Genomic DNA, 23,278 nt, shown 5'->3' with positions numbered 1-23,278 from the left:
CACACAAGGATACACAGACACATGGATATACATATAAACATACACAGGTGCACACACATACACACGTATGGGTATACACACAGGTGCACACACATACACACGTATGGGTATACACACAGGTGCACACACATACACACGTATGGGTATACACACAGGTGCACACACATACACACGTATGGGTATACACACAGGTGCACACACATACACACGTATGGGTATACACACACCCCCACACAGACATGGATCTATACAAACAAATGCCCACACATACACATGTGGATCCACATACAGACACACATGTAGATATACACACACGTGGATGTATGTACACACACACGGATACACACTCACACAGGCACATATATGATGTATGCACACAGATATAAAGACGGGCTAGACTGGACTTTATACCGGAGATTTGTTTGCACTGGAACACCATGGACCAGGAGTTGGAGCCGATTAATAGGAAACCTGTAAATTTATTATGTAATTGCGATTCACACATTTTATTGCACATAATAACTTAAAGATCTTCCGTAAAAAATGCTTTGAAAGGACAACCACGCTGTCATCCTTAGTCATTGTAGAAAAATTGCTTTTGTTTTGGGGGGTTCGTTCCTCTGAGTTTCTGACCTTTCTGGACATTGATAAAAGTTACAGAAAACGCCAGAACATTCATTGCTTTTTCTTGTTTAATATATAAAAACATCATGGAAGTTCAGTGAAGGAAAGAAAATTCAAGATATATATATATATATATATAATTTATACTTTTCTTACACAAATGCAACAGAGTCACTTCCTCATCAGATACACCTGGGTTTACTTGAATTTATTATTTCCCCACCCCCACCCCGGGTTTTGTGCACAGAATGTTCTGATAAAAATGCTGCAATTAAATATTTACAGCTCGAGTGAAGTTAGTGAACATTTCCTCAGGCCCTTTCCTCAGTGTAGGAGACCAGGAGTCCCACACTCTGTGTGTTAGAGCATGTAGTTTGTCAGGTTCAGGGGCGTTGCTCTTACATTCAGGGCAGTGGTGGTGAGGTTGGTAATTGGGGGCTGATCGCAGATTAGGACACACACACTGATTGATAGATCGAATTCAGGGAATGTAAGAGTTCTGATTTGTTGTAATATTGGTTTTTTTTCCCACTGGGACCAGTAAGCCGCATTGATGGACCAACTTGACAAAAATTACAAAGTGAGATACCTCCACATGGAGCCATGTGCCATGTGCAGTGTTTTCAGATACTCTGGGACAATGTGTCAGGGAGGCTCAGTAAACTGTGAGGATGAGCTGTGAGAGTCAGTGATGGGGAGAGAGTGTACATGGGGCTAGGCTGTGTATAAATAGGTGGGTACAGTTGCTTGAGTAAAGTGTCTGGGTCATGATATCACTGTGACGGGGATTTCTGCTCCTGCCTCTCACGGTGAACATGTCCTGGTTTTCCTTGTTGGATATTCAACATTCTACTCAGTGGCTTCTAAGTCCATTTGTGTTCTTTCTCAGTAAACGTTTGAACAAATGAACAGAGCCCAAACGTTTGGCGTGTACTTTGTGCCTGGTTACTGGTGTTTGTCACCATCTCAAACTTTGCAACTACCAAGGGAGGACAGTGCCTGGTGCCTGGAATGGTCCCGCAGGCACACAGGTGCCCAGATGACACTGACGGTGGCATAATTGGGCTGTAACACAAAATCCAGTTGGAAATTCCCGACCCGGGTACCTTGGTGAGGAGCTGACTGGGAACGGGCTGATGGGGGTGTTCACTGTGGCTTCCTCAGAGTGGGATCACCTTCACATAGAAAAAAATGGCATGAAAGATGAATCTATGCGATTCCGCTTTGCGCATTCCAACTAACTAAAACCGAGTCCGCCTTCCAAACGGGTTTGCGGCGAGTCTCAAAACCAGTTGACACCAAACCCGCTGTTTGGGCATTCCCCTTGGGGAGAGAGTGCATGATTTTTCAGGAGGGTCTGTCACAGACTGTTTTAGAAAAAGATGGCAGCAATCTCTCGCCGTGGAGAGTCTTAGATCATTTTCATGTTGAATTTGCGAGGGGCGTCCGTGGTCCCGATGCCCGCGTCCGATTTCCGAGGCACGTACTCGATCTCGATGTTGTGCTTGGTGTTTCCTTTGCCCCGGCTCCAGAGGAACAGGAGGACGAGGCAAAACAGCACCACTCCCAGGAAGGAGATGAATCCCATGGTGGTGGCGATGATCAGGGTTTTGATATCAAACGGGAAAGGCACGGAGGTGCGGGTGCTGTTCGCATTGCTGCCGTTGGGCTGGTTAGTGATAAAGGCGAACGTTTTGTTGCTTTGCTGCCCCCAGTCCGGGGAGTAGCCTCGAACGTGGAGGGTCGCCTTGCTACTGTCATTGCCCCCTGCGTTCATGGCGATACACTGGTAGCTGCCGTTATCCTGCAGCTGGGCATAGCGCACTTCCAAAGTGCCATCCGGGAAAACAGTGAGGCGGCCGTTCGTCTTCCTGGAGATGTGCTGTTTCCTGGGGGAGACCCAGAGAATGGCCGGGGCTGGGTCACCGTCTGCGCTGCAGCTGAAGTGAACGGTGTGACCCTCATCTACACGCACCGTCTGCGGCTTCTTGTCCCGGATCCGTGCCCGCCGGCAGCTGAAGTAACTGGGCAGCAGCATGTCCGGGAAATCCTTAAATTCCTTACCGTGTACCATCTCCGGGCTGGCGCACACGGGCTGCCGCCGGTTAAAATTCAGGCGCCAGCGACGCCGGAATATCCAGAGGAGGCGGCAGTCACAGGCCAGCGGGTTTCTGTCCAGGATCAGGGTCTCCAGGTTCCCCACCGAGTGGAACACACTTTCCTCCAGAGTCACCAGCTCATTGGCCGACACATTGAGGAGCCTCAGCTGGCCCAGGCCCCGGAAAGCATACGGCTCCACGGTGTGCAGCCGGGCGCTAGCTAAATGCAGTTCCCGGAGCCTGAGCAGCTCCTGCATCATGTGGCCCTGCACCACGGTGATGGGATTGAAGGACAGGTTGAGGAACCGCAGGTAGACCAGGTGCCGAATGGCCACGTAGGGCACCGAGCTGAGGTTACAGCTGGTGATGGTCAGCGAGGTCAGGTTCAGCCCGTACAGGCTGTTCGGGGTCATCGTGTCCAGGGAAGCCCAGTCGGAAATCTCCAGCACCTTCAGCCGGTACAGCCGCTTGAACGAGTTGTTGTGTATCACGCTGATGCTGAGGAAGCGGAGCCTAAGCACAATGAGGCTGTGGAGGTGGGACAGGGCTTCAGTCGGGATGGTGGTCAAGTTGCATTTCTCCAGAGACAGCTGCTCCAAGCTGTGCAGCCCACTGAATGCCCGGTGGGAGATATAGACCAGGTCATTGTCCCCCACCTCCAGGGACCTGAGGTTATACAAATCCTGGAACATATAATCCAACAGGATGACAATCTTGTTCTCGCTGATGTCCAGCTGCGTTAGGTTGTTCAGTCCAGTGAAAACTCCCAGAGGAATCAGCTTCAGGCGGTTACTCCTCAAGCCCAGGGACCTCAGGTTCGGCAGGTTACTGAATGCTCCAGGCTCCACGGTCGAGATGATGTTTTCATTCAGCTGCAGCTCCTCGAGCAGCGGGTACGCGACAAACTCGTCCTGGTTGATGGTCTTGATGCGGTTCTTGCTGAGGTCCAGCAGCCGGGTTTCGGTGGGAATGCCCTCGGGAACGGCGATGAAACGCTTGCGGTGACACACCACAGACCTCTCCTGGGCCGAGCAGTCACAGCGGGCCGGGCATCCTGAAGCATGTCCCGATAACACTGCCCCCAGGATGAGCAGCAGAACGGACTGCCAGCAGACTACACCACCGCTGTGCATACTCACCTGACCAATAACCATCCTACTGAGCCCCTACAAACAGCAAACACAGACGCAAGTTAGCACAGGCTGGAGCTACACAGTGAACACATTTTCCCTCATACCACCTCCCCTTGCACCCCGCTCACCCCCCAACCCCATCACACGTCCCGCTTCAGAATTACCCCACCCACAGTGTGTACCGACCCCTCAAACACCCAGCAACCTGAATCCCAAAGGCGGATCCTCAAGGGAGGGGGTGACCTGGTGGTAATATCACGGGGCCAGAAAAGCTCTGACCCGAACAAAAACAGAAGTTGCTGGAAAAGCTCAGCAGGTCTGGCAGCACCTGTGGAGGAGAAAGCAGAGTTAATGTTCGGGTCTGGTGACCCTTCCTCACAACTGATGGTGACTGGTAAAACGTCGATTTATCTGCAGAAAATGGGGGGGGGGGGGGCGGTGAGTAAACGATAGGATAAAACTCAGAGAGAGAGAGAAGAGCAGTTGGACAGACAAAGGAGTTGCTGACGATCAGGCTGGGAGGGTGAATGGTTGTTAATAGGGACTGTTAGTGACTAACAACAGTGGGGATGTGTAGTGGCAGGCTAAGTGGTAACAAGGCCTGGTGTGTGGGGTGGGGGAGCTGGGACTTGAGGGAGTTTAGGCCCTAAAATTATTGAATTCAATATTGAGTCCAGAGGTCTCTGACCCGAAATGGGAACTCTGCTTTCTCTCCATACACACTTACTGGGTTTCTCCAGCACTCTCTGTGTGTGTTTGTTTCAGGTTTTTAGACTCCACAATGTTTTGCTTTTGTTATGATATCAATCCAGGAATCTGGGGCTAGAGGTTCAAATCTCAACTGTGAGCAAGTGAAATTTAATGTCAGTGCATACAGCTGGAATACAAAAGTCAGATCATTAAAAAAACTACAAACACAGCCCAAACTGGAGAAACTCAGCAGGTCTGCCAACATCTCTTGAGAGAGAAACACGATTATCCTCTGATTCAGTAACCCTTCTTCAGAGCTGGTCTGGTTCACTCAAGTCCTTACTCGGCCTGGCCTACAGTCACTCCATTTACAGGGCAAATGCCCTGTGAAATGGTTGGGGTACCTCTCAGTTCCAGGGCAGTTAGGGATGGGTAACAAATGCTGTGATTGCTAGCAATACCCATGTCCCTCAAAGATGAAAATAAACTCAGTAATCCCCCAAAACGTACAGAAAGTTGGCCCCAAATATACACAGGTGCTGATCCCCAGTCAGCAAAATATAGCTGGCACCTTTCCAAGACCTGCTGACAGCACACACACCGAAAATGTATGGTTTAATTTATGTAGCATCCAAGTGTTGATGCACTCTGCATCACAGAATCCCTACAGTGTGGAAGCAGGCCATTCAGCCCAACAAATTCACAACGGACTTGTTGGGCCGAATGGCCTGTTTCCACACTGTAGGGATTCTATGGATTCTGTTGTATGGATTTTGACCCTCTGAAGAGTGTCCCACCCTATCCCTGTAAGCTTACATTTCCCATGGGCGATCCACCTAACCTGCACATTTTGGGACTGGGGCAGGAAACCCATGCAGAGTCTGGGAGAATGTGCAAACTCCACACAGATAGTCACTTGAGGGGGAAATTGAACCGAGGTGCAGGTGCTGTGGGGAGCGATGCTAACCACTGAGTGTCCTTTCTTTTGACAAAAACTACCACCCCTATTCCTGCTTCACATTCTGTCTCTGCACTGGGACATTTGGGAATACCAAGGCTCAGCTGCATTCCCAAATTCCACAAGAGTTGCCAAATATTCCTGGATTGTCTTACAGCCGTAGATCTCTCAAGAGCAACCTCAGGGATAAGACTGAACAGAAATCCTGGCAAAACATGAGATAAAAGAAGTGTTTTATTTTCACTATCTTTGTAAAACATTATTTGTTAGTTAGAACATTATTTCAGATTAATTTAAAAGATGCTTGACAGAAGGTCAGGGGCCATCTAACTGTCAAAGCTGGTTTCCAGCTGGTGGTGTTTTAGCAGACTGGAACATGCACCATTTACCGGGACAGAGCGCACTCCATCAGTGAGATGTTGAAACACAGACCTCCAGAGCTTCACAACATTCCAGACTCATACACAAACACCCCGTTCGGAAATGTGCTCACAGTTGATCACAAAGTCCCACAAATACACCTCTGAGAATGAACTCTGGCAGAGGGTCAGTGCTGAAGGAGCGGGCACTGTCAGAGGGTCAGTGCTGAGGGAGCGGGCACTGTTGGAGGGTCAGTGCTGAGGGAGCGGGCACTGTCAGAGGGTCAGTGCTGAGGGAGCGGGCACTGTCGGAGGGTCAGCGCTGAGGGAGCGGGCACTGTCGGACGGTCAGTGCTGAGGGAGTGCCACACTGTTGGAGGGTCAGTGCTGAGGGAGTGCTGCACTGTCAGAGGGTCAGTGCTGAGGGAGTGGGCACTGTCGGAGGGTCAGTGCTGAGGGAGTGCTGCACTGTCAGAGGGTCAGTGCTGAGGGAGTGGGCACTGTCGGAGGGTCAGTGCTGAGGGAGTGCTGCACTGTCAGAGGGTCAGTGCTGAGGGAGTGGGCACTGTCGGAGGGTCAGTGCTGAGGGAGTGCCGCACTGTCGGAGGGTCAGTGCTGAGGGAGTGCCGCACTGTCAGAGGGTCAGTGCTGAGGGAGTGGGCACTGTCGGAGGGTCAGTGCTGAGGGAGTGGGCACTGTCAGAGGGTCAGTGCTGAGGGAGTGGGCACTGTCAGAGGGTCAGTGCTGAGGGAGTGGGCACTGTCGGAGGGTCAGTGCTGAGGGAGTGCTGCACTGTCAGAGGGTCAGTGCTGAGGGAGTGGGCACTGTCGGAGGGTCAGTGCTGAGGGAGCGCCGCACTGTCGGAGGGTCAGTGCTGAGGGAGTGCCGCACTGTCAGAGGGTAGGTGCTGAGGGAGTGGGCACTGTCGGAGGGTCAGTGCTGAGGGATGGTCAGCACTGTCAGTGGGTCAGTACCCATAGGGCACTGCACTGTCGGAGTGCAGCACCCTCTCAGCAATGACCCTCCGACAGTGCGGCGCCCCCTCAGCGCTGACCCTCTGACATTGCGGCACTCCCTCAGCACTGACCCTCCGACAGTGCCCACTCCCTCAGCACTGACCCTCCGACAGTGCCCACTCCCTCAGCACTGACCCTCTGACAGTGCAGCACTCCCTCAGCACTGACCCTCCGACAGTGCCCACTCCCTCAGCACTGACCCTCCGACAGTGCCCACTCCCTCAGTACTGACCCTCCGACAGTGCGGCACTCCCTCAGCACTGACCCTCCGACAGTGCCCACTCCCTCAGCACTGACCCTCTGACAGTGCAGCACTCCCTCAGCGCTGACCCTCTGACATTGCGGTACTCCCTCAGCACTGACCCTCCGACAGTGCAGCACTCCCTCAGCACTGACCCTCCGACAGTGCGGCACTCCCTCAGCACTGACCCTCCAACAGTGTGCCACTGCCTCACCACTGACCCTCCGACAGTGCGGCGCTCCCTCAGCACTGACCCTCCGACAGTGCCCACTCCCTCAGCACTGACCCTCCGACAGTGCCCACTCCCTCAGCACTGACCCTCCGACAGTGCCCACTCCCTCAGCACTGACCCTCCGACAGTGCCCACTCCCTCAGCACTGACCCTCCGACAGTGTGGTGCTCCCTCAGCACTGACCCTCCGACAGTGCGGCACTCCCTCAGCACTGACCCTCCGACAGTGCGGCGCTCCCTCAGCACTGACCCTCCGACAGTGCGGCGCTCCCTCAGCACTGACCCTCTGACAGTGCGGCGCTCCCTCAGCACTGACCCTCCGACAGTGCCCACTCCCTCAGCACTGACCCTCCGACAGTGCCCACTCCCTCAGCACTGACCCTCCGACAGTGTGGTGCTCCCTCAGCACTGACCCTCCGACAGTGCGGCGCTCCCTCAGCACTGACCCTCCGACAGTGTGGCGCTCCCTCAGCACTGACCCTCCGACAGTGCGGCACTCCCTCAGCACTGACCCTCCGACAGTGTGGCGCTCCCTCAGCACTGACCCTCCGACAGTGCGGCGCTCCCTCAGTACTGACCCTCCAACAGTGCCACCTTCCCTCAGCACTGACCCTCCGACAGTCCGGCACTCCCTCTGCACTGACCCTCTGACAGTGCGGCGCTCCCTCAGCACTGACCCTCCGACAGTGCCCACTCCCTCAGCACTGACCCTCTGACAGTGTGGTGCTCCATCTGCACTGACCCTCCGACAGTGCGGCGCTCCCTCAGCACTGACCCTCCGACAGTGTGGCGCTCCCTCAGCACTGACCCTCCGACAGTGCGGCACTCCCTCAGCACTGACCCTCCGACAGTGCGGCGCTCCCTCAGCACTGACCCTCCGACAGTGTGGCGCTCCCTCAGCACTGACCCTCCGACAGTGCGGCGCTCCCTCAGCACTGACCCTCCGACAGTGCGGCGCTCCCTCAGCACTGACCCTCCGACAGTGTGGCGCTCCCTCAGCACTGACCCTCCGACAGTGCGGCGCTCCCTCAGTACTGACCCTCCAACAGTGCCACCTTCCCTCAGCACTGACCCTCCGACAGTCCGGCACTCCCTCTGCACTGACCCTCTGACAGTGCGGCGCTCCCTCAGCACTGACCCTCCGACAGTGCCCACTCCCTCAGCACTGACCCTCTGACAGTGTGGTGCTCCATCTGCACTGACCCTCCGACAGTGCTGAGCTCCCTCAGCACTGACCCTGTGACAGTGTGGCACTCCCTCAGTACTGACCCTCCAACAGTGCGGAGCTCCCTCAGTACTGACCCTCCAACAGTGCGGCGCTCCCTCAGCACTGACCCTCTGACAGTGCGGCACTCCCTCAGCACTGACCCTCCGACAGTGCCCACTCCCTCAGCACTGACCCTGTGACAGTGCGGCACTCCCTCAGTACTGACCCTCCGACAGTGCCCACTCCCTCAGCACTGACCCTATGATAGTGCAGCACTCCCTCAGCACTGACCCTCCGACAGTGCGGCACTCCCTCAGCACTGACCCTCCGACAGTGCGGCGCTCACTCAGCACTGACCCTCCGACAGTGCGGCGCTCCCTCAGCACTGACCCTCCGACAGTGCGGCGCTTCCTCAGCACTGACCCTCCGACAGTGCCTACTCCCTCAGCACTGACCCTCCGACAGTGCGGCACTCCCTCAGCACTGACCCTCTGACAGTGCGGCGCTCCCTCAGCACTGACCCTCCGACAGTGCGGCGCTCCCTCAGCACTGACCCTCCGACAGTGCCCACTCCCTCAGCACTGACCCTCCGACAGTGCGGCGCTCCCTCAGCACTGACCCTCCGACAGTGCGGCGCTCCCTCAGCACTGACCCTCTGACAGTGCGGCACTCCCTCAGCCATGCGATTGAATGGTGCTATGGTTGAATTGCTGGAAATCACAGAGTGTTGATTCAGAGGAGAGAGACAGCATGACCACAGATTGAGGTCTGACATTAAACTCACAGTGAGCTTTTTGCCAAGTTTAATCTTCAGCTTGTCATTCCTGGGAAAGAGCTCTCAGTAAACTGTGACTACAAATGTCACGCTTATAATTTACCCAGGAAGATCAAGAGAGAGAACTGGTGTGACTTGTGCAGCTCGATATCATTTACGTTTGGCTCCTGGTCTCCCCTCCCTTTGGAATTCCCTCCCTCAGGGCACCGCGGGTCAATCACAGCATGTGGACTGCGGCGGTTCATGAAGGCAGCTCGCCCCCACCTTCTCAAGGGGCAAGTAGGGATGGCAATAAATGATGGGCCCAGCCAGTGACGCCCGTATCCCACAAATTAATTATGAAAGTGCAGGCTTTGACTGGAGAATGTGACAGCTCAGTGTGCCCCGAGCATGTGGATCTGACTGTGTACCGATAGCTTCAAGCTGTGCAACCTCGCCTAGACACTGCCAACACATCAGGGGGAATGCCGCACTGTCAGACAGCTGTGTTCAAGAGTTTGTACTTGCACCAACATTAACATATCTGCACACACAGTCTTACATACTGACAGTCGTGTAGAATGGAAAAAGGCCCTTAGGTCCAACCAATGCATACGTTCCATCTGCTGATCTTTTGTCTTAAGGAGGAGACTGTCTTAAGAATCATGCTCATCCTCTTTTCCAGGTAAACACTACCCTGAATACTCTGAGCTGGATATTATTTCTTACATTGTCAGATTCCTCTGTGCTCATTGTAGAAGCTATTTCACAGTCACTGAGTCACAGTGACAGAGCGTTGAACAGTGTATGCCCAGGCCTCCTGCACCCCGTGTGTTAATTCAGTTACAATGTGAGGTTTGTGCTGATGTACCAAATCACACAAACCTTTGTCACTCACTGAACCATCTGATAAACACTGACGGAGTGACAGCAGATGGAGCCCCACTGCCAGGTAACCCTGCGATCAATAGCCACACAATTCTGCTATTCAGTTCCCTGGTGTTTCTGCGGGTTTTATATTCTCTGAGTTTTTCACAGGGCACAGTGTGTTCCAATGCTATAATTCCTGCTCTCATTAAATAAAGCAATTTTCCTGAAGTTAATAAAATAAAATCTGACAGAGGTTTCCCATTATGTTCAGCATGGTCCAATGTGGCTGATCATCTTTGGCATCGCTGGCCCACACTGTCCAGCTCTCCTCAGTGTTCAGCTCACATAGAGAACTACATCCCCTCGCCACTGACCCCCACCCACCACATCCCCTCGCCACTGACCCCCACCCACCACATCCCCTCGCCACTGACCCCCACACAATACATCCCCTCGCCACTGACCCCCACCCACTACATCCCCTCTCCATTGACCCCCAGCCACCACATCCCCTCGCCACTGACCCCCACCCACCACATCACCTCGCCACTGACCCCCACACAATACATCCCCTCGCCACTGACCCCCACCCACTACATCCCCTCGCCACTGACCCCCACCCACCACATCCCCTCGCTATTGACCCCCACCCACTACATCCCCTCGCCACTGACCCCCACCCAATACATCCCCTTGCCACTGACCCCCACCCAATACATCCCCTCGCCACTGACCCCCACCCACCACATCCCCTCGCCACTGACCCCCACCCACTACATCCCCTCGCCATTGAACCCCACCCACTACATCCCCTCGCCACTGACCCCACTCACTACATCCCCTTGCCACTGACCCCCACCCACTACATCCCCTTGCCACTGACCCCCACCCACCACATCCCCTCGCCACTGACCCCCACCCAATACATCCCCTCGCCACTGACCCCCACCCACTACATCCCCTCTCCATTGACCCCCAGCCACCACATCCCCTCGCCACTGACCCCCACCCACCACATCACCTCGCCACTGACCCCCACACAATACATCCCCTCGCCACTGACCCCCACCCACTACATCCCCTCCCCACTGACCCCCACCCACCACATCCCCTCGCTATTGACCCCCACCCACTACATCCCCTCGCCACTGACCCCCACCCAATACATCCCCTTGCCACTGACCCCCACCCAATACATCCCCTCGCCACTGACCCCCACCCACCACATCCCCTCGCCACTGACCCCCACCCACTACATCCCCTCGCCATTGAACCCCACCCACTACATCCCCTCGCCACTGACCCCACTCACTACATCCCCTTGCCACTGACCCCCACCCACTACATCCACTTGCCACTGACCCCCACCCACCACATCCCCTCGCCACTGACCCCCACCCAATACATCCCCTTGCCACTGACCCCCACCCACTACATCCCCTCGCCACTGACCCCCACCCACCACATCCCCTCGCCACTGACCCCCACCCAATACATCCCCTCGCCACTGACCCCCACCCACCACATCCCCTCGCCACTGACCCCCACCCACCACATCCCCTCGCCACTGACCCCCACCCAATACATCCCCTCGCCACTGACCCCCACCCACCACATCCCCTCGCCATTGAACCCCACCCACTACATCCCCTCGCCACTGACCCCCACCCACCACATCCCCTCACCACTGACCCCCACCCAATACATCCCCTTGTCACTGGCCCTCACCCAATACATCCCCTCATCACTGGCCCTCACCCAATACATCCCCTTGCCACTGACCCCCACCCACCACATCCCCTCGCCACTGACCCCCACCCAATACATCCCCTCGCCACTGACCCTCACCCAATACATCGCCTCGCCACTGACCCCCACACACTGCATCCCCTCATCACTGACCCCCACACACTGCATCCCCTCACCACTGACCCCCACCCAATACATCCCCTCGCCACTGACCCTCACCCAATACATCGCCTCGCCACTGACCCCCACACACTGCATCCCCTCACCACTGACCCCCACCCAATACATCCCCTCACCACTGACCCTCACCCAATACATCCCCTCGCCACTGACCCCCACCCACTACATCCCCTCGCCACTGACCCCCACCCACTACATCCCCTCGCCACTGACCCCCACACACTGCATCCCCTCGCCACTGACCCCTACCCACTGCATCCCCTTGTCACTGACCCCCACCCACTGCGTCCCCTTGCCACTGACCCTCCCCACCCACCGCGTCCCCTCGCAACTGACCCCACCCACAGTGACTCCTTGCCACTGCACCCCCACCCACTTCATCCACTCGCTACTGCCCCCCACCCACAGAGTCTCCTTGCCACTGACACCACCCCTCACATATCACTTTACCGTCTTGACATCTGCAGCTTTCCACTGTGTCTATGTGGTCTTCATGAAGACCATCTATGCTCCCCCCATGGCAAGGAATTCCTGCTGCCAAGCTTTCCCTGTGTGTTAATCCCAAACAAGCCCCAACCCCACATCCCAATCCTAACTCCAATCCCAATCCCAACACAAATCCCAACCCCAATCCCAATCCCAATCCCAAAACCAATCCCAAACCCAAAACCAACCCCAATCCCAATCCCAACCCCACCACAATCCCAATCCCAAACACAATCCCAAACCCAGTCCCAGTCTCAACCCCAATCCCAATCCCAACCCCAAACCCAATCATAACCCCAATCCCAATACCAATCCCAAATCCAGTCCCAGTACTATCCCAATCCCAATCCCAACCCCAACCCCAATCCCAAAACCAGTACCAGTCCCAGTCTCAATCCCAATCCCTACCCCCATCCCAAACTCAGTCCCAGTAGCAATCCCAATCCCAATCCCAACCCCAACCCCAAATCCTATCCCAGTCCTAGTCCCAATCCCAATCCCAACACCAATCCCAGGCCCAGTCCAAATCCCAGTCCCAGTCCTAATCCCAATCCCAACCCCAATCCCAATCCCAAACGCAATCCCAGTCCCAATCCCAACCCCAACATCAGTCCCAGTCCCAGTCCCAATCCCAATGCCAACCCCAACCCCAACATCAGTTCCAGTCCCACTCTGAGTCCCAGTTCCAGTCCCAACCCCAGTGCCAATCCCAATTCTTATCCTAATCCCAATCCCAATCCCAATCCCAACTGCAACTCCAATCCCAAATCTGATCCCAATCTCGGGGTCAATGAATATTATCTACATTTACATTTGCAATGATTCGTAATGTCCTGAGAATGAAGTTATTATTACCACGTGACCAATAAGATGTTGATATTTTATTAACAATTTTAATATGTTCCTCGTTAATTCATCATCAGGATTCAGATTAATTGTTTCATCATTAAAGGACTGATCAATATCTAAACGTCATAAAATTTACAAAAAGCTTCTCTTTGGAAATAATCTTTGACTTTGTCGGCCTGAACTCCAGCTGACCAGCAGTTCCCTGGGACTGGCGTTGGGTTGGGGTGGGGGTTTGGTGGGGAATGAGGTGCATCCTCTCCTTCTTTCCCCGACAGTGACCTCCCCGTTTGGGAGATTGAGGGAAGCTGGAAGCTGAGCCTAGAGGCTTTTTCTGGCCTCTCAGTCAGTGGTTCTGGTTGAAAGCTGCTTGTCCACAACATCCTCAATATCCAGACAATCCCTGAGGATCCGGACAGACCCTAAGGATATGGACAGTATCCCATGGATCCAAACAGTCCCTAAGGATACGGACAGTGTCCCATGGATCCAAACAGTCCCAGCGGGTCTGGACAGCCCCCATGGATCTGGATAGTCCCCGAGGATCTGGTCAATATCCCATGGATCCTGACAGTCCCCATGGGTCCGGACAGCCCCCATGGATCCGGATAGTCCCTGAGGATCTGGACAGCCCCCATGAATCTGGACAGTATCCCATGAATCTGGACAGTCCCCATGGATCCGGATAGTCCCTGAGGATCTGGACAGCCCCCATGGATCTGGACAGTATCCCATGGATCCAGATAGTCCCTGAGGATCTGGACAGCCCCCAAGGATCTGGACAGTATCTCATGGATCTGGACAGACAATAGACAACAGACAATAGGTACAGGAGTAGGCCATTCGGCCCTTCGAGCCAGCACCACCATTCATTATGATCATGGCTGATCATCCACAATCAGTATCCTGTTCCTGCCTTATCCCCATAACCCTTGATTCCACTATCTTTGAGAGCTCTGTCCATCTCTTTCTTGAAAGTATCCAGAGAGTTGGCCTCCATTGCCTTCTGGGGCAGAGCATTCCATATATCCACCACTCTCTGGGTGAAGAAGTTTCTCCTCAACTCTGTTCTAAATGGCCTACCCCTTATTTTTAAACTGTGTCGTCTGGTTCTGGACTCCCCCATCAACGGAAACATCCTTCCTCTCTCCAGATTGTCCAATCCCTTAATAATCTTATACGCCTCAATCAGATCCCCTCTCATCCTTCTAAACTCAAGTGTATACAAGCCCAGTCGCTCCAATCTTTCAACATATGATAGTCTCGCCATTCCGGGAATTGACCTTGTGAACCTACGCTGCACTCCCTCAATAGCCAGAATGTCCTTCCTCAAATTTGAGACCAAAACTGCACACAATATTCCAGGTGCGGTCTCACCAGCGCCCTGTACAGCTGCAGAAGGACCTCTTTGCTCCTATGCTCAATTCCTCTTGTGATGAAGTCCAGCATGCCATTAGCTTTCTTCACTGCCTGCTGTACCTGCATGCTTGCTTTCATTGACTGATGTACAAGAACAGCTATATCTCGTTGAAGTTCCCCTCTACCTAACTTGACTCCATTGAAATAGTAATCTGTCTTCCTGTTCTTGCCACCAAAGTGTATAACCACACATTTATCCACATTAAACTGCAGCTGCCATGCGTCCGTCCACTCACCTAGCCTGTCCAAGTCACCCTGTATTCTAATAACATCCTCCTCACATTTCACAGTGCCACCTAACTTTATGTCATCAGCAAATTTGCTAATATTACTTTTAATGCCTTTGTCTATATCATTAATATACATCGTAAATAGCTGCGGTCGCAGCACCGAACATTGTGGTACCCCACTGGTCACTGCCTGCCATTCCAAAAGGGACCCGTTTATCACTACTCTTTGCTTCCTGTCAGCCAGCCAATTCTCAATCCAATTCAGTATTTTGCCCCCAATACCACATGCCCTAATTTTGTTCACCAATCTCCTGTACGGGACTTTATCAAAGGCTTTCTGAAAGTCCAGGTACACTACATCCACTGGTTCTCCATTATCCATCTTCATAGATACATCCTCAAAAAATTCCAGAAGATTAGTCAAGCACAATTTCCCCTTCGTGAATCCATGCTGACTCTGACCTATTCTGTTACTGCTATCCAAATGAGTCATAATTTCATCTTTTATAATTGACTCCAGCATCTTTCCCACCACTGACATCAGGCTAACTGGTCTGTAATTTCCTGTTTTCTCTCTCCCTCCTTTCTTGAAAAGTGGGACAACATTTGCCACCCTCCAATCCGTAGGAACTGATCCTGAATCTATAGAACCTTGGAAAATAATTACCAACGCATCCACAATTTCTCGAGCCACCTTACCATATTATGGTCACTACCTCCTGACGGCTCCTTTACTTTGAGGTCCCTGGTCAAATCCAGTTCATTGCACAACACCAGATCCAGAATTGCCTCCTCCCTGGTAGGCTCCAGTATGAGCTGTTCTAAGAATCCATCTCGGAGGCACTCCACAAACTCCCTTTCTTGGGGTCCAGTACCATCCTGATTCTCCCAGTCTACCCGCATGTCCCATAACAACTGTAATGATACCTTTGTGACAGGCCAATTTCAACTCTTGATTCAACTTGCAACCTACCTCCTGACTACTGTTTTGGGGCCTGTAGATAACTCCCATTAGGGTCTTTCTACCCTTAGAATTTCTCAGCTCTATCCATACTGACTCTACATCTCCTGATTCTATGTCCCCCCTCGCAAGGGACTGAATATCATTCCTCACCAACAGGGCCACCCCACCCCCTCTGCCCACCAGTCTGTCCTTTCAATAGCACGTATAGCCTTGAATATTCATTACCCAGGCCCTGTCCACTTGAAGCCACGTCTCACTTATCCCCACAACATCGTACTTGCCAATTTCCAACTGAGTCTCAAGCTCATCCACCTTATTTCTTATGCTTCGTGCATTCATAAACAATATTTTTAATTTGTTACTCCCCTCGCCCTTCTTATCAATCCTTATTTCACCTGACCATTCTGTATGAACCCTTCTTGAGTTTTCTGTCCCCATGGATCTGGACAGTGCCCTCAGAGCCCGAGCCGTGTGGGGATATAACCATGAGGTGAGGGGCAGACATTAGGAACAAGCCCCCCTTCAGCCTGCTGTCTGGATCTGTTAAAGTCTCTCTGGGCCAGGGTCAGGAGTAAATCCAGTAGAAGGCTCACTGACCTGTCCACCCCACCCTGCGCCGGATCCCTGTAGATCAGGGCATGTGCGCAGCACTCTCCACTCCAGATCCCCGATGTAAGAGGGGGCAACCCCTTCATAGATATCCCTCCACTTTGGATCTCCACCCCTGCAGTGGGGGAGCTGGGGGCAGATTGATTCCCTGGCATTTCCCAGCCTGCTCCTCTGCCATCCAGTGTGTCCTGGGCTCAGGCCTTGCATCCTGAGCCCTCTACTCCTTCAGCCAGGGAGCTCCCTGTGCTTGAGGTGGAACCTGTTCCTGAGCTGCGGCACCCTGACAAAAGGAAATTCCAGTGTGAGCCAACAGGGTCCCAGAGCCGGATCATTTCCATCAGGAGCCAGACCAGGGCCTACTGGTCTCTGTGGGGGCCAAATGGTCTCTGTGAGGGGCCGAGCGGTCTCTGTAAGGGAGTGAATTGTCTCTGTGAGGGGCTGAGTGGTGTCTGTGAGGGTGTGAATTGTATCTGTGAGGGGCCGAGCGGTCTCTGTGAGCCAGTGAATTGTCTCTGTGAGGAGCCGAGCGGTCTCTGTGAGGGAGTGAATTGTCTCTGTGAGGGAGTGAATTGTCTCTGTGAGGGGCCGAGCGGTCTCTGTGAGGGAGTGAATTGTCTCTGTGAGGGAGTGTTTCGTCTCTGAGAGGGGTCGAGCGGTCTCTGTGAGGGAGTGAATTGTCTCTGTGGGGGGCCAAGCGGTCTCTGTGAGGGAGTGAATTGTCTCTGTGAGGGGCTGAGCGGTCTCTGTGAGGGAGTGAATTGTCTCTGTGAGGGAGTGAATTGTCTCTGTGAGGGGCCGAGCGGTCTCTGTGAGGGAGTGAATTGTCTCTGTGAGGGAGTGTATTGTCTCTGAGAGGGGTCGAGCGGTCTCTGTGAGGGAGTGAATTGTCTCTGTGAGGGGCCAAGCGGTCTCTGTGAGGGAGTGTATTGTCTCTGAGAGGGGTCGAGCGGTCTCTGTGAGGGAGTGAATTGTCTCTGTGAAGGGCTGAGCGGTCTCTGTGAGGGAGTGAATTTTGGATGTGAGTTTGCTCGCTGTGCTGGAAGGTTAGTTTTCAGATGTATCGTCACCATTCTAGGTAACATCATCAGTGAGCCTCCGACGAAGCGCTGGTGTTATGTCCCGCTTTCTATTTATCTGGTTAGCACAAAGGAACTACGCAGAGCAGAGGAAAATCACCTATACAGCGTATTCAAAAAGAACGGGTACCCTATGAACACAGTCCGCCGATTCCTCAGCAACAAACCCAAACAAACAGACAAAACGGGCTCAGAAACCATAACCAAGCTCCCCTACATCAAAGACATTTCCGAAATGACTGCCAGACTACTTGGACCCCTTGGCATCAGGGTAGCCCACAAACCCACCAACACACTAAAACAGCAGCTAATGAACTTAAAAGACCCTATACAGACAACAAATAAAACGAACGTCATCTACAAAATACCTTGCAAGAACTGTGACAAACACTACATTGGACAAACTGGCAGAAAGCTAGCCACCAGGATACATGAACATCAACTAGCCACAAAACGACATGACCCACTATCACTCGTATCCTTACATACAGATGAGGAAGGGCACCACTTTGACTGGGACAACACATCCATCCTAGGACAAGCCAAACAGAGACACGCACGAGAATTCCTAGAAGCATGGCATTCCAACCGGAACTCCATCCACAAACGCATTGGCTCCAAATCAATCTACCACCCCCTGAGAAAAAGAACAGGAAATGACATCACCAACCCAAGGAAACCTAACCAGATAAATAGAAAGCGGGACATGACACCAGCGCTTCGTCGGAGGCTCACTGATGATGATACCTAGAATGGTGACGAAACGTCTGAAAACTAACCTTCCAGCTCAGCGAGCAAACTCACATCCAGAACCTCAACCTGAGCTACAAATCTTCTCAAAACTCGCTAGGAGTGAATTGTCTCTGTGAGGGGCTCAGCTATCTCTGTGAGGGGTTGAGCAGTCTCTGAGAGGGGCTAGACTCACTCCATGAGGGGCTGAATGTTCTCCATGAGGAGCTCGACAGTTCCCCTAGGGCTGGCCGAATAATTGCCTTTTAATGAGTGAAAAGTCACCACTCTCTATCTGCCCCATGATTGATAGTTATTTCTGGTTACTAGTAATTACTAGTTTGGGTTACCAGTAACTACTAACAAGGGAGGGTCTGGGGTCGGGGAGGATCCCAGTACAGCGGAAGGTCTTTGGGAGTTGGTTCCTGCTGGAAATGAGTGTAACTCTCTCTGGGACATGACCAAAACTACAGCATATCCTCGAGGTCCCAGGTCATCTTCAGTGCAGAGGGAGGCTGCTTTGAGAGTGAGAGTGGAGGGTGAGGGATCCAGGGTTGGTCCCTGAGGCCTGGGATATTGTCACCTCAAAAAGAGGAGCCAGCTGAGGGAGTTCAGCTGGAAAGGCCAACACTGTCACCATGTGAGCACGATGTAGAACAGAGAGGCGTGTGGTCACTGTGACAATCCTGTGAGTTATTTGATAACAGCACCAGTTGGGACAACAGTCTGATATCGATCAGAGAAATGGAAAAGGACAGACAGTATCCTCACTGCTGTCTCCAGCCTCCCCGTTTACTAAATGCATTGATTTTTTTTTAACAGCTACTTCACTGTCATTGCTGAACCACCCTGAACATTGACTGTAGTAAAGTGTGAAGCTGGATGAACACAGCAGGCCAAGCAGCATCTCAGGAGCACAAAAGCTGACGTTTCGGGCCTAGACCCTTCATCAGAGCTCTGATGAAGGGTCTAGGCCCGAAACGTCAGCTTTTGTGCTCCTGAGATGCTGCTGTGGCCTGCTGTGTTCATCCAGCTTCACACTTTATTATCTTGGATTCTCCAGCATCTGCAGTTCCAATTATCATTGACTGTAGTAATCTGGCTCTCCTCCATTCTTGGACTGGGATAAACACACTCTCACTTGCCCTGTCTTTCCCTGTTTCCTCAAATCTCTGAGTAGCTGCTTCTCCAGGAAGAGCTACCCAAACCAGGGCTGGGGCTAATGCGAGGGAGAGACAGTCAGAATCCGCAGTTTCTTTGGAAATTGGCGTGTACTTTGGGGATCTGATGAGTCCCTTCTCTACCATGGAACCTCTGTTCTGCTCATTGCCTAGTCACACCTAGAGTCTCAGGAAGGGAACACTGTCACAGTGTCTCTGTGATCTTTAACCCTCTAAGATCTGGGCGGCACAGTGGCTCAGTGGTTAGCACTGCTGCCTCACAGTGCCAGGGATCCGGGTTCAGTTCCACCCTCGGGTGTCTGTCTGTGTGGAGTTTGCACGTTCTCTCTATGTCTGGGTGGGTTTCCTTTGGTTGGACCCAGGTGTGGTTTCCTCCCACAGCCCAAAGATGTGCAAGCTCGGTGGATTGGCTGTGCTAAAGTGCCCATAGTGTTCAGGGATGTCTAGTTTAGGTGGGTTACAGGGGGTTGGGTCTTGGGTGGCATGCTCTGAGGGTCGGTGTGGACTTGTTGGGCTGAAGGGCCTGTTTCCACACTGTAAGGATTCTATTCCATGAATCTTCATATTCCTCCAATTCTGACCTCTTGCGGGTACCCAATTTCCATGGCTCTACCATTGCCTTCAGCTGCTCTGAAACTCCTTCCCGAAGCCTCTCCACCTCCTTCAAGACACAACTGGCAACCTGCCTCTTTGACCAGGCATTGGGCCACCTTTGCCCCCAAGCTCATGCTTGGCCATTTGCTTCTATGCATTGCTATGGGCACTTCACCATGTTAAAGGTGTTACATAAATGCAAGTGTTTGTCATATTGTTATCTCTTGTCTGTCAGGCACTGGGCAGTGTTTCTGGTAACTGGGAGCTGGGAGTCAGTCTCTGGTCTGTACAGTCTGAGTTACGTGCCAGCCGAGCGTCATGTGGACAAGTTCCTTCACTGTGACCGCGACACCATTTTGTACTCCGAACAATGATCCTCACAAATTGTTCCTGCAACACTGCTGTGCCTCCAAACGTTTCAATTCACAGCACAAGGGAACTAAAGCCCTTCCCATTCACCCCAATTATACACAACACCAATAGGCCAACTGGAGACTGTGTGAAATTCCTGGTTTTAACATGAGGGCTCCCTAATGTTTGTGCTATTTTTACTGAATCCCAATGAAATATCTATTTTTTTAAAAAAACGTCTGCTTTTATACAATCCTGAACCACAAGTGCTGTAGAATAAGTTCATAACAAACTCTGTCCTTCTGAGAATTAGTTGCCTCATTCAATAACGCAGCATCTAATCGTTATTATTTCTATCATGCCAGCATTGTGAAAGTAGATGACAGTTCACATCTCTTCATTTTCAAGTTTACAAATAATGAGAGAAAGAATTTAAACAGCAATTGACTTAGCCAACACTTATCTCATCTCATCATCCTTTCCGAATTGCGCTTGCCCTTATAAACCTGACCCATTCCAATTGTGACTGAACAAACAGACAGACAGCACTGCACCGAGAAGTCAATATTTGTTGTCAATATTAAGGGTATTTTTGAAAGAGTAGCATTTCACTGCTGGTTGGGAGCTCCGCCTCTCTGGGTTCTTGCACTTCCTGGGTAAGGAACGCTTGGTCAATCTGAAACCACTGTCTACACCTCTGCAACCAAATCTCCTTGTGTTCATAGCGTGGAAGCAGGCCATTCAGTCCATCAAGTCCACACTAACCCTCCCAAAGAGCATCCCACCCAGACCCACCGTATCCCTGTAACTCTGCATTTCGCATGGATGATCCACCAAATCTACACATCCTCTGGATGGGGTGGGAGGAAACTGGAGCACCTGGAGGAAACTCACACAGTTGCCCGAGGCTGGAATCAAACCCAGATCCCTGGTGCTGTGAGGCAGCAGTGTTAACCACAGAGCTATCCTGCTGCCATGTGCTGCAGGTGTATTATTCAGATCAGACTCAATGGACCACATAACCTACTCCTGCTCCTATTTTCTACGTCGACAGGATCAGATCTCAATATAACAAGGTGTAGTGCTGGATGAACACAGCAGGCAAAGCAGCATCAGAGGAGCAGGAAAGCTGACATTTCGGACCGAGACACTTCATCAGAAATGGGGGAGGGAAACAGGGTTCTGAAATAAATAAGGAGCGAGGGGGAGGCAGATCGAAGATGGATAGAGGAGAAGTGAGGTGGAGAGGAGACAGACAAGTTAAAGGGGCGGGGATAGAGCCTGTAGAAGTGAGTTAAGGTGGGGAGGTAGGGAGGGGATAGGTCAGTCCGGGAAGGACGGACAGATCGAGGGAGCGGGATGAGGTTAGTAGGTAGGAAATGGGGGTGTGGCTTGAGGTGGGGGGAGGGGATAGGTGAGAGGAAGAACAGGTTAGGGAGGCGGGGACGGGCTGGGCTGGTTGTGTGGTGCAGTGGGGGGAGGGGACGAACTGGGCTGGTTTTGGGATGCGGTGGGGGAAGGGGAGATTTTGAAGCTGGTGAAGTCCACATTGATACCATTGGGCTGCAGGGTTCCCAGGCGGAATATGAGTTGCTGTTCCTGCAACCTTCGGGTGGCATCATTGTGGCACTGCAGGAGGCCCATGATGGACATGTCGTCTGAGGAGTGGGAGGGGGAGTTAAAATGGTTTGCGACTGGGAGGTGCAGTTGTTTGTTGCGAACCGAGCGGAGGTGTTCTGCAAAGTGGTCCCCAAGCCTCTGCTTGGTTTCCCCAATGTAGAGGAAGCCGCACCGGGTACAGTGGATGCAGTATACCACATTGGCAGATGTGCAGATGAACATCTGCTTGATGTGGAATGTCATCTTGGGGCCTGGGATGGGGGTGAGGGAGGAGGTGTGGGGGCAAGTGTAGCATTTCCTGCGGTTGCAGGGGCAAGTGCTGCGTGTGGTGGGGTTGGAGGGCAGTGTGGAGCGAACAAGGGAGTCACATTTTTCCCTCCCCACCCTTGTCTGCTTTCCGGAGGAACCACTCTCTCCGTGACTCCCTTGTCCGTAACGGTGCCACCCGAAGGTTGCAGGAACAGCAACTCATATTCCGCTTGGGAACCCTGCAGCCCAATGGTATCAACATGGACTTCACCAGCTTCAAAATCTCCCCTCCCCCCACCGCATCCCAAAACCAGCCCAGTTCATTCCCGCCTCCCTAACCTGCTCTTCCTCTCACCCATCCCTTCCTCCCATCTCAAGCTGCACCTCCATTTCCCACCTTCGAACCTCATCCCACCCCCTTGACATGTCCGTCCTCCCCGGACTGACCTATCTGCTCCCCACCTCCCAACCTACACTCACCTCTACAGGCTCCATCCGCACCTCCCTACCTATACTCTCCTCTCCACCTATCTTCTCCTCTATCCATCTTCGATCCGCCTCCCCCTCTCTCCCTATTTATTTCAGAACCCTCTCCCCATCCCCCTTTTCTGATGAAGGGTCTAGGCCCGAAAGGTCAGCTTTTGTGCTCCTGAGATGCTGCTTGGCCTGCTGTGTTCATCCAGCCTCACACTTTGTTATCTCGGATTCTCCAGCATCTGCAGTTCCCGTTATCTGTGATCTCAACAGCTTGTTTATAGACAATGTCAAGTACAGTTTTGGTAAAGCTACGTGAGGAGAGGTTGGAAAGATTGG

General features: G+C 52.8%; 1 protein-coding gene across 13 annotated transcripts in view; it reads right to left on the bottom strand.

The window, feature by feature from the left end:
• Window positions 1–525: 525 nt before the first annotated feature.
• LOC125446913 (leucine-rich repeat and immunoglobulin-like domain-containing nogo receptor-interacting protein 1) overlaps window positions 526–23,278 on the bottom strand; it is a 527,574-nt gene continuing 504,821 nt past the window's right edge. For all 13 annotated transcript variants that reach the window (XM_059640147.1, XM_059640151.1, XM_059640153.1 and 10 more), the window contains one exon: window positions 526–3,889. In XM_059640147.1, the coding sequence (XP_059496130.1) occupies window positions 2,036–3,877 (1,842 nt within the window). In that variant the 5' untranslated portion in view covers window positions 3,878–3,889 and the 3' untranslated portion in view covers window positions 526–2,035. The remainder of the gene's footprint in view (window positions 3,890–23,278) is intronic.

The sequence above is a fragment of the Stegostoma tigrinum genome, chromosome 36 (assembly GCF_030684315.1).
Source record: "Stegostoma tigrinum isolate sSteTig4 chromosome 36, sSteTig4.hap1, whole genome shotgun sequence".
Classification (NCBI taxonomy): domain Eukaryota; kingdom Metazoa; phylum Chordata; class Chondrichthyes; order Orectolobiformes; family Stegostomatidae; genus Stegostoma; species Stegostoma tigrinum.
Note: the sequence above shows the minus strand (reverse complement) of the source record. Positions and strands in the feature narration are given on the sequence as shown.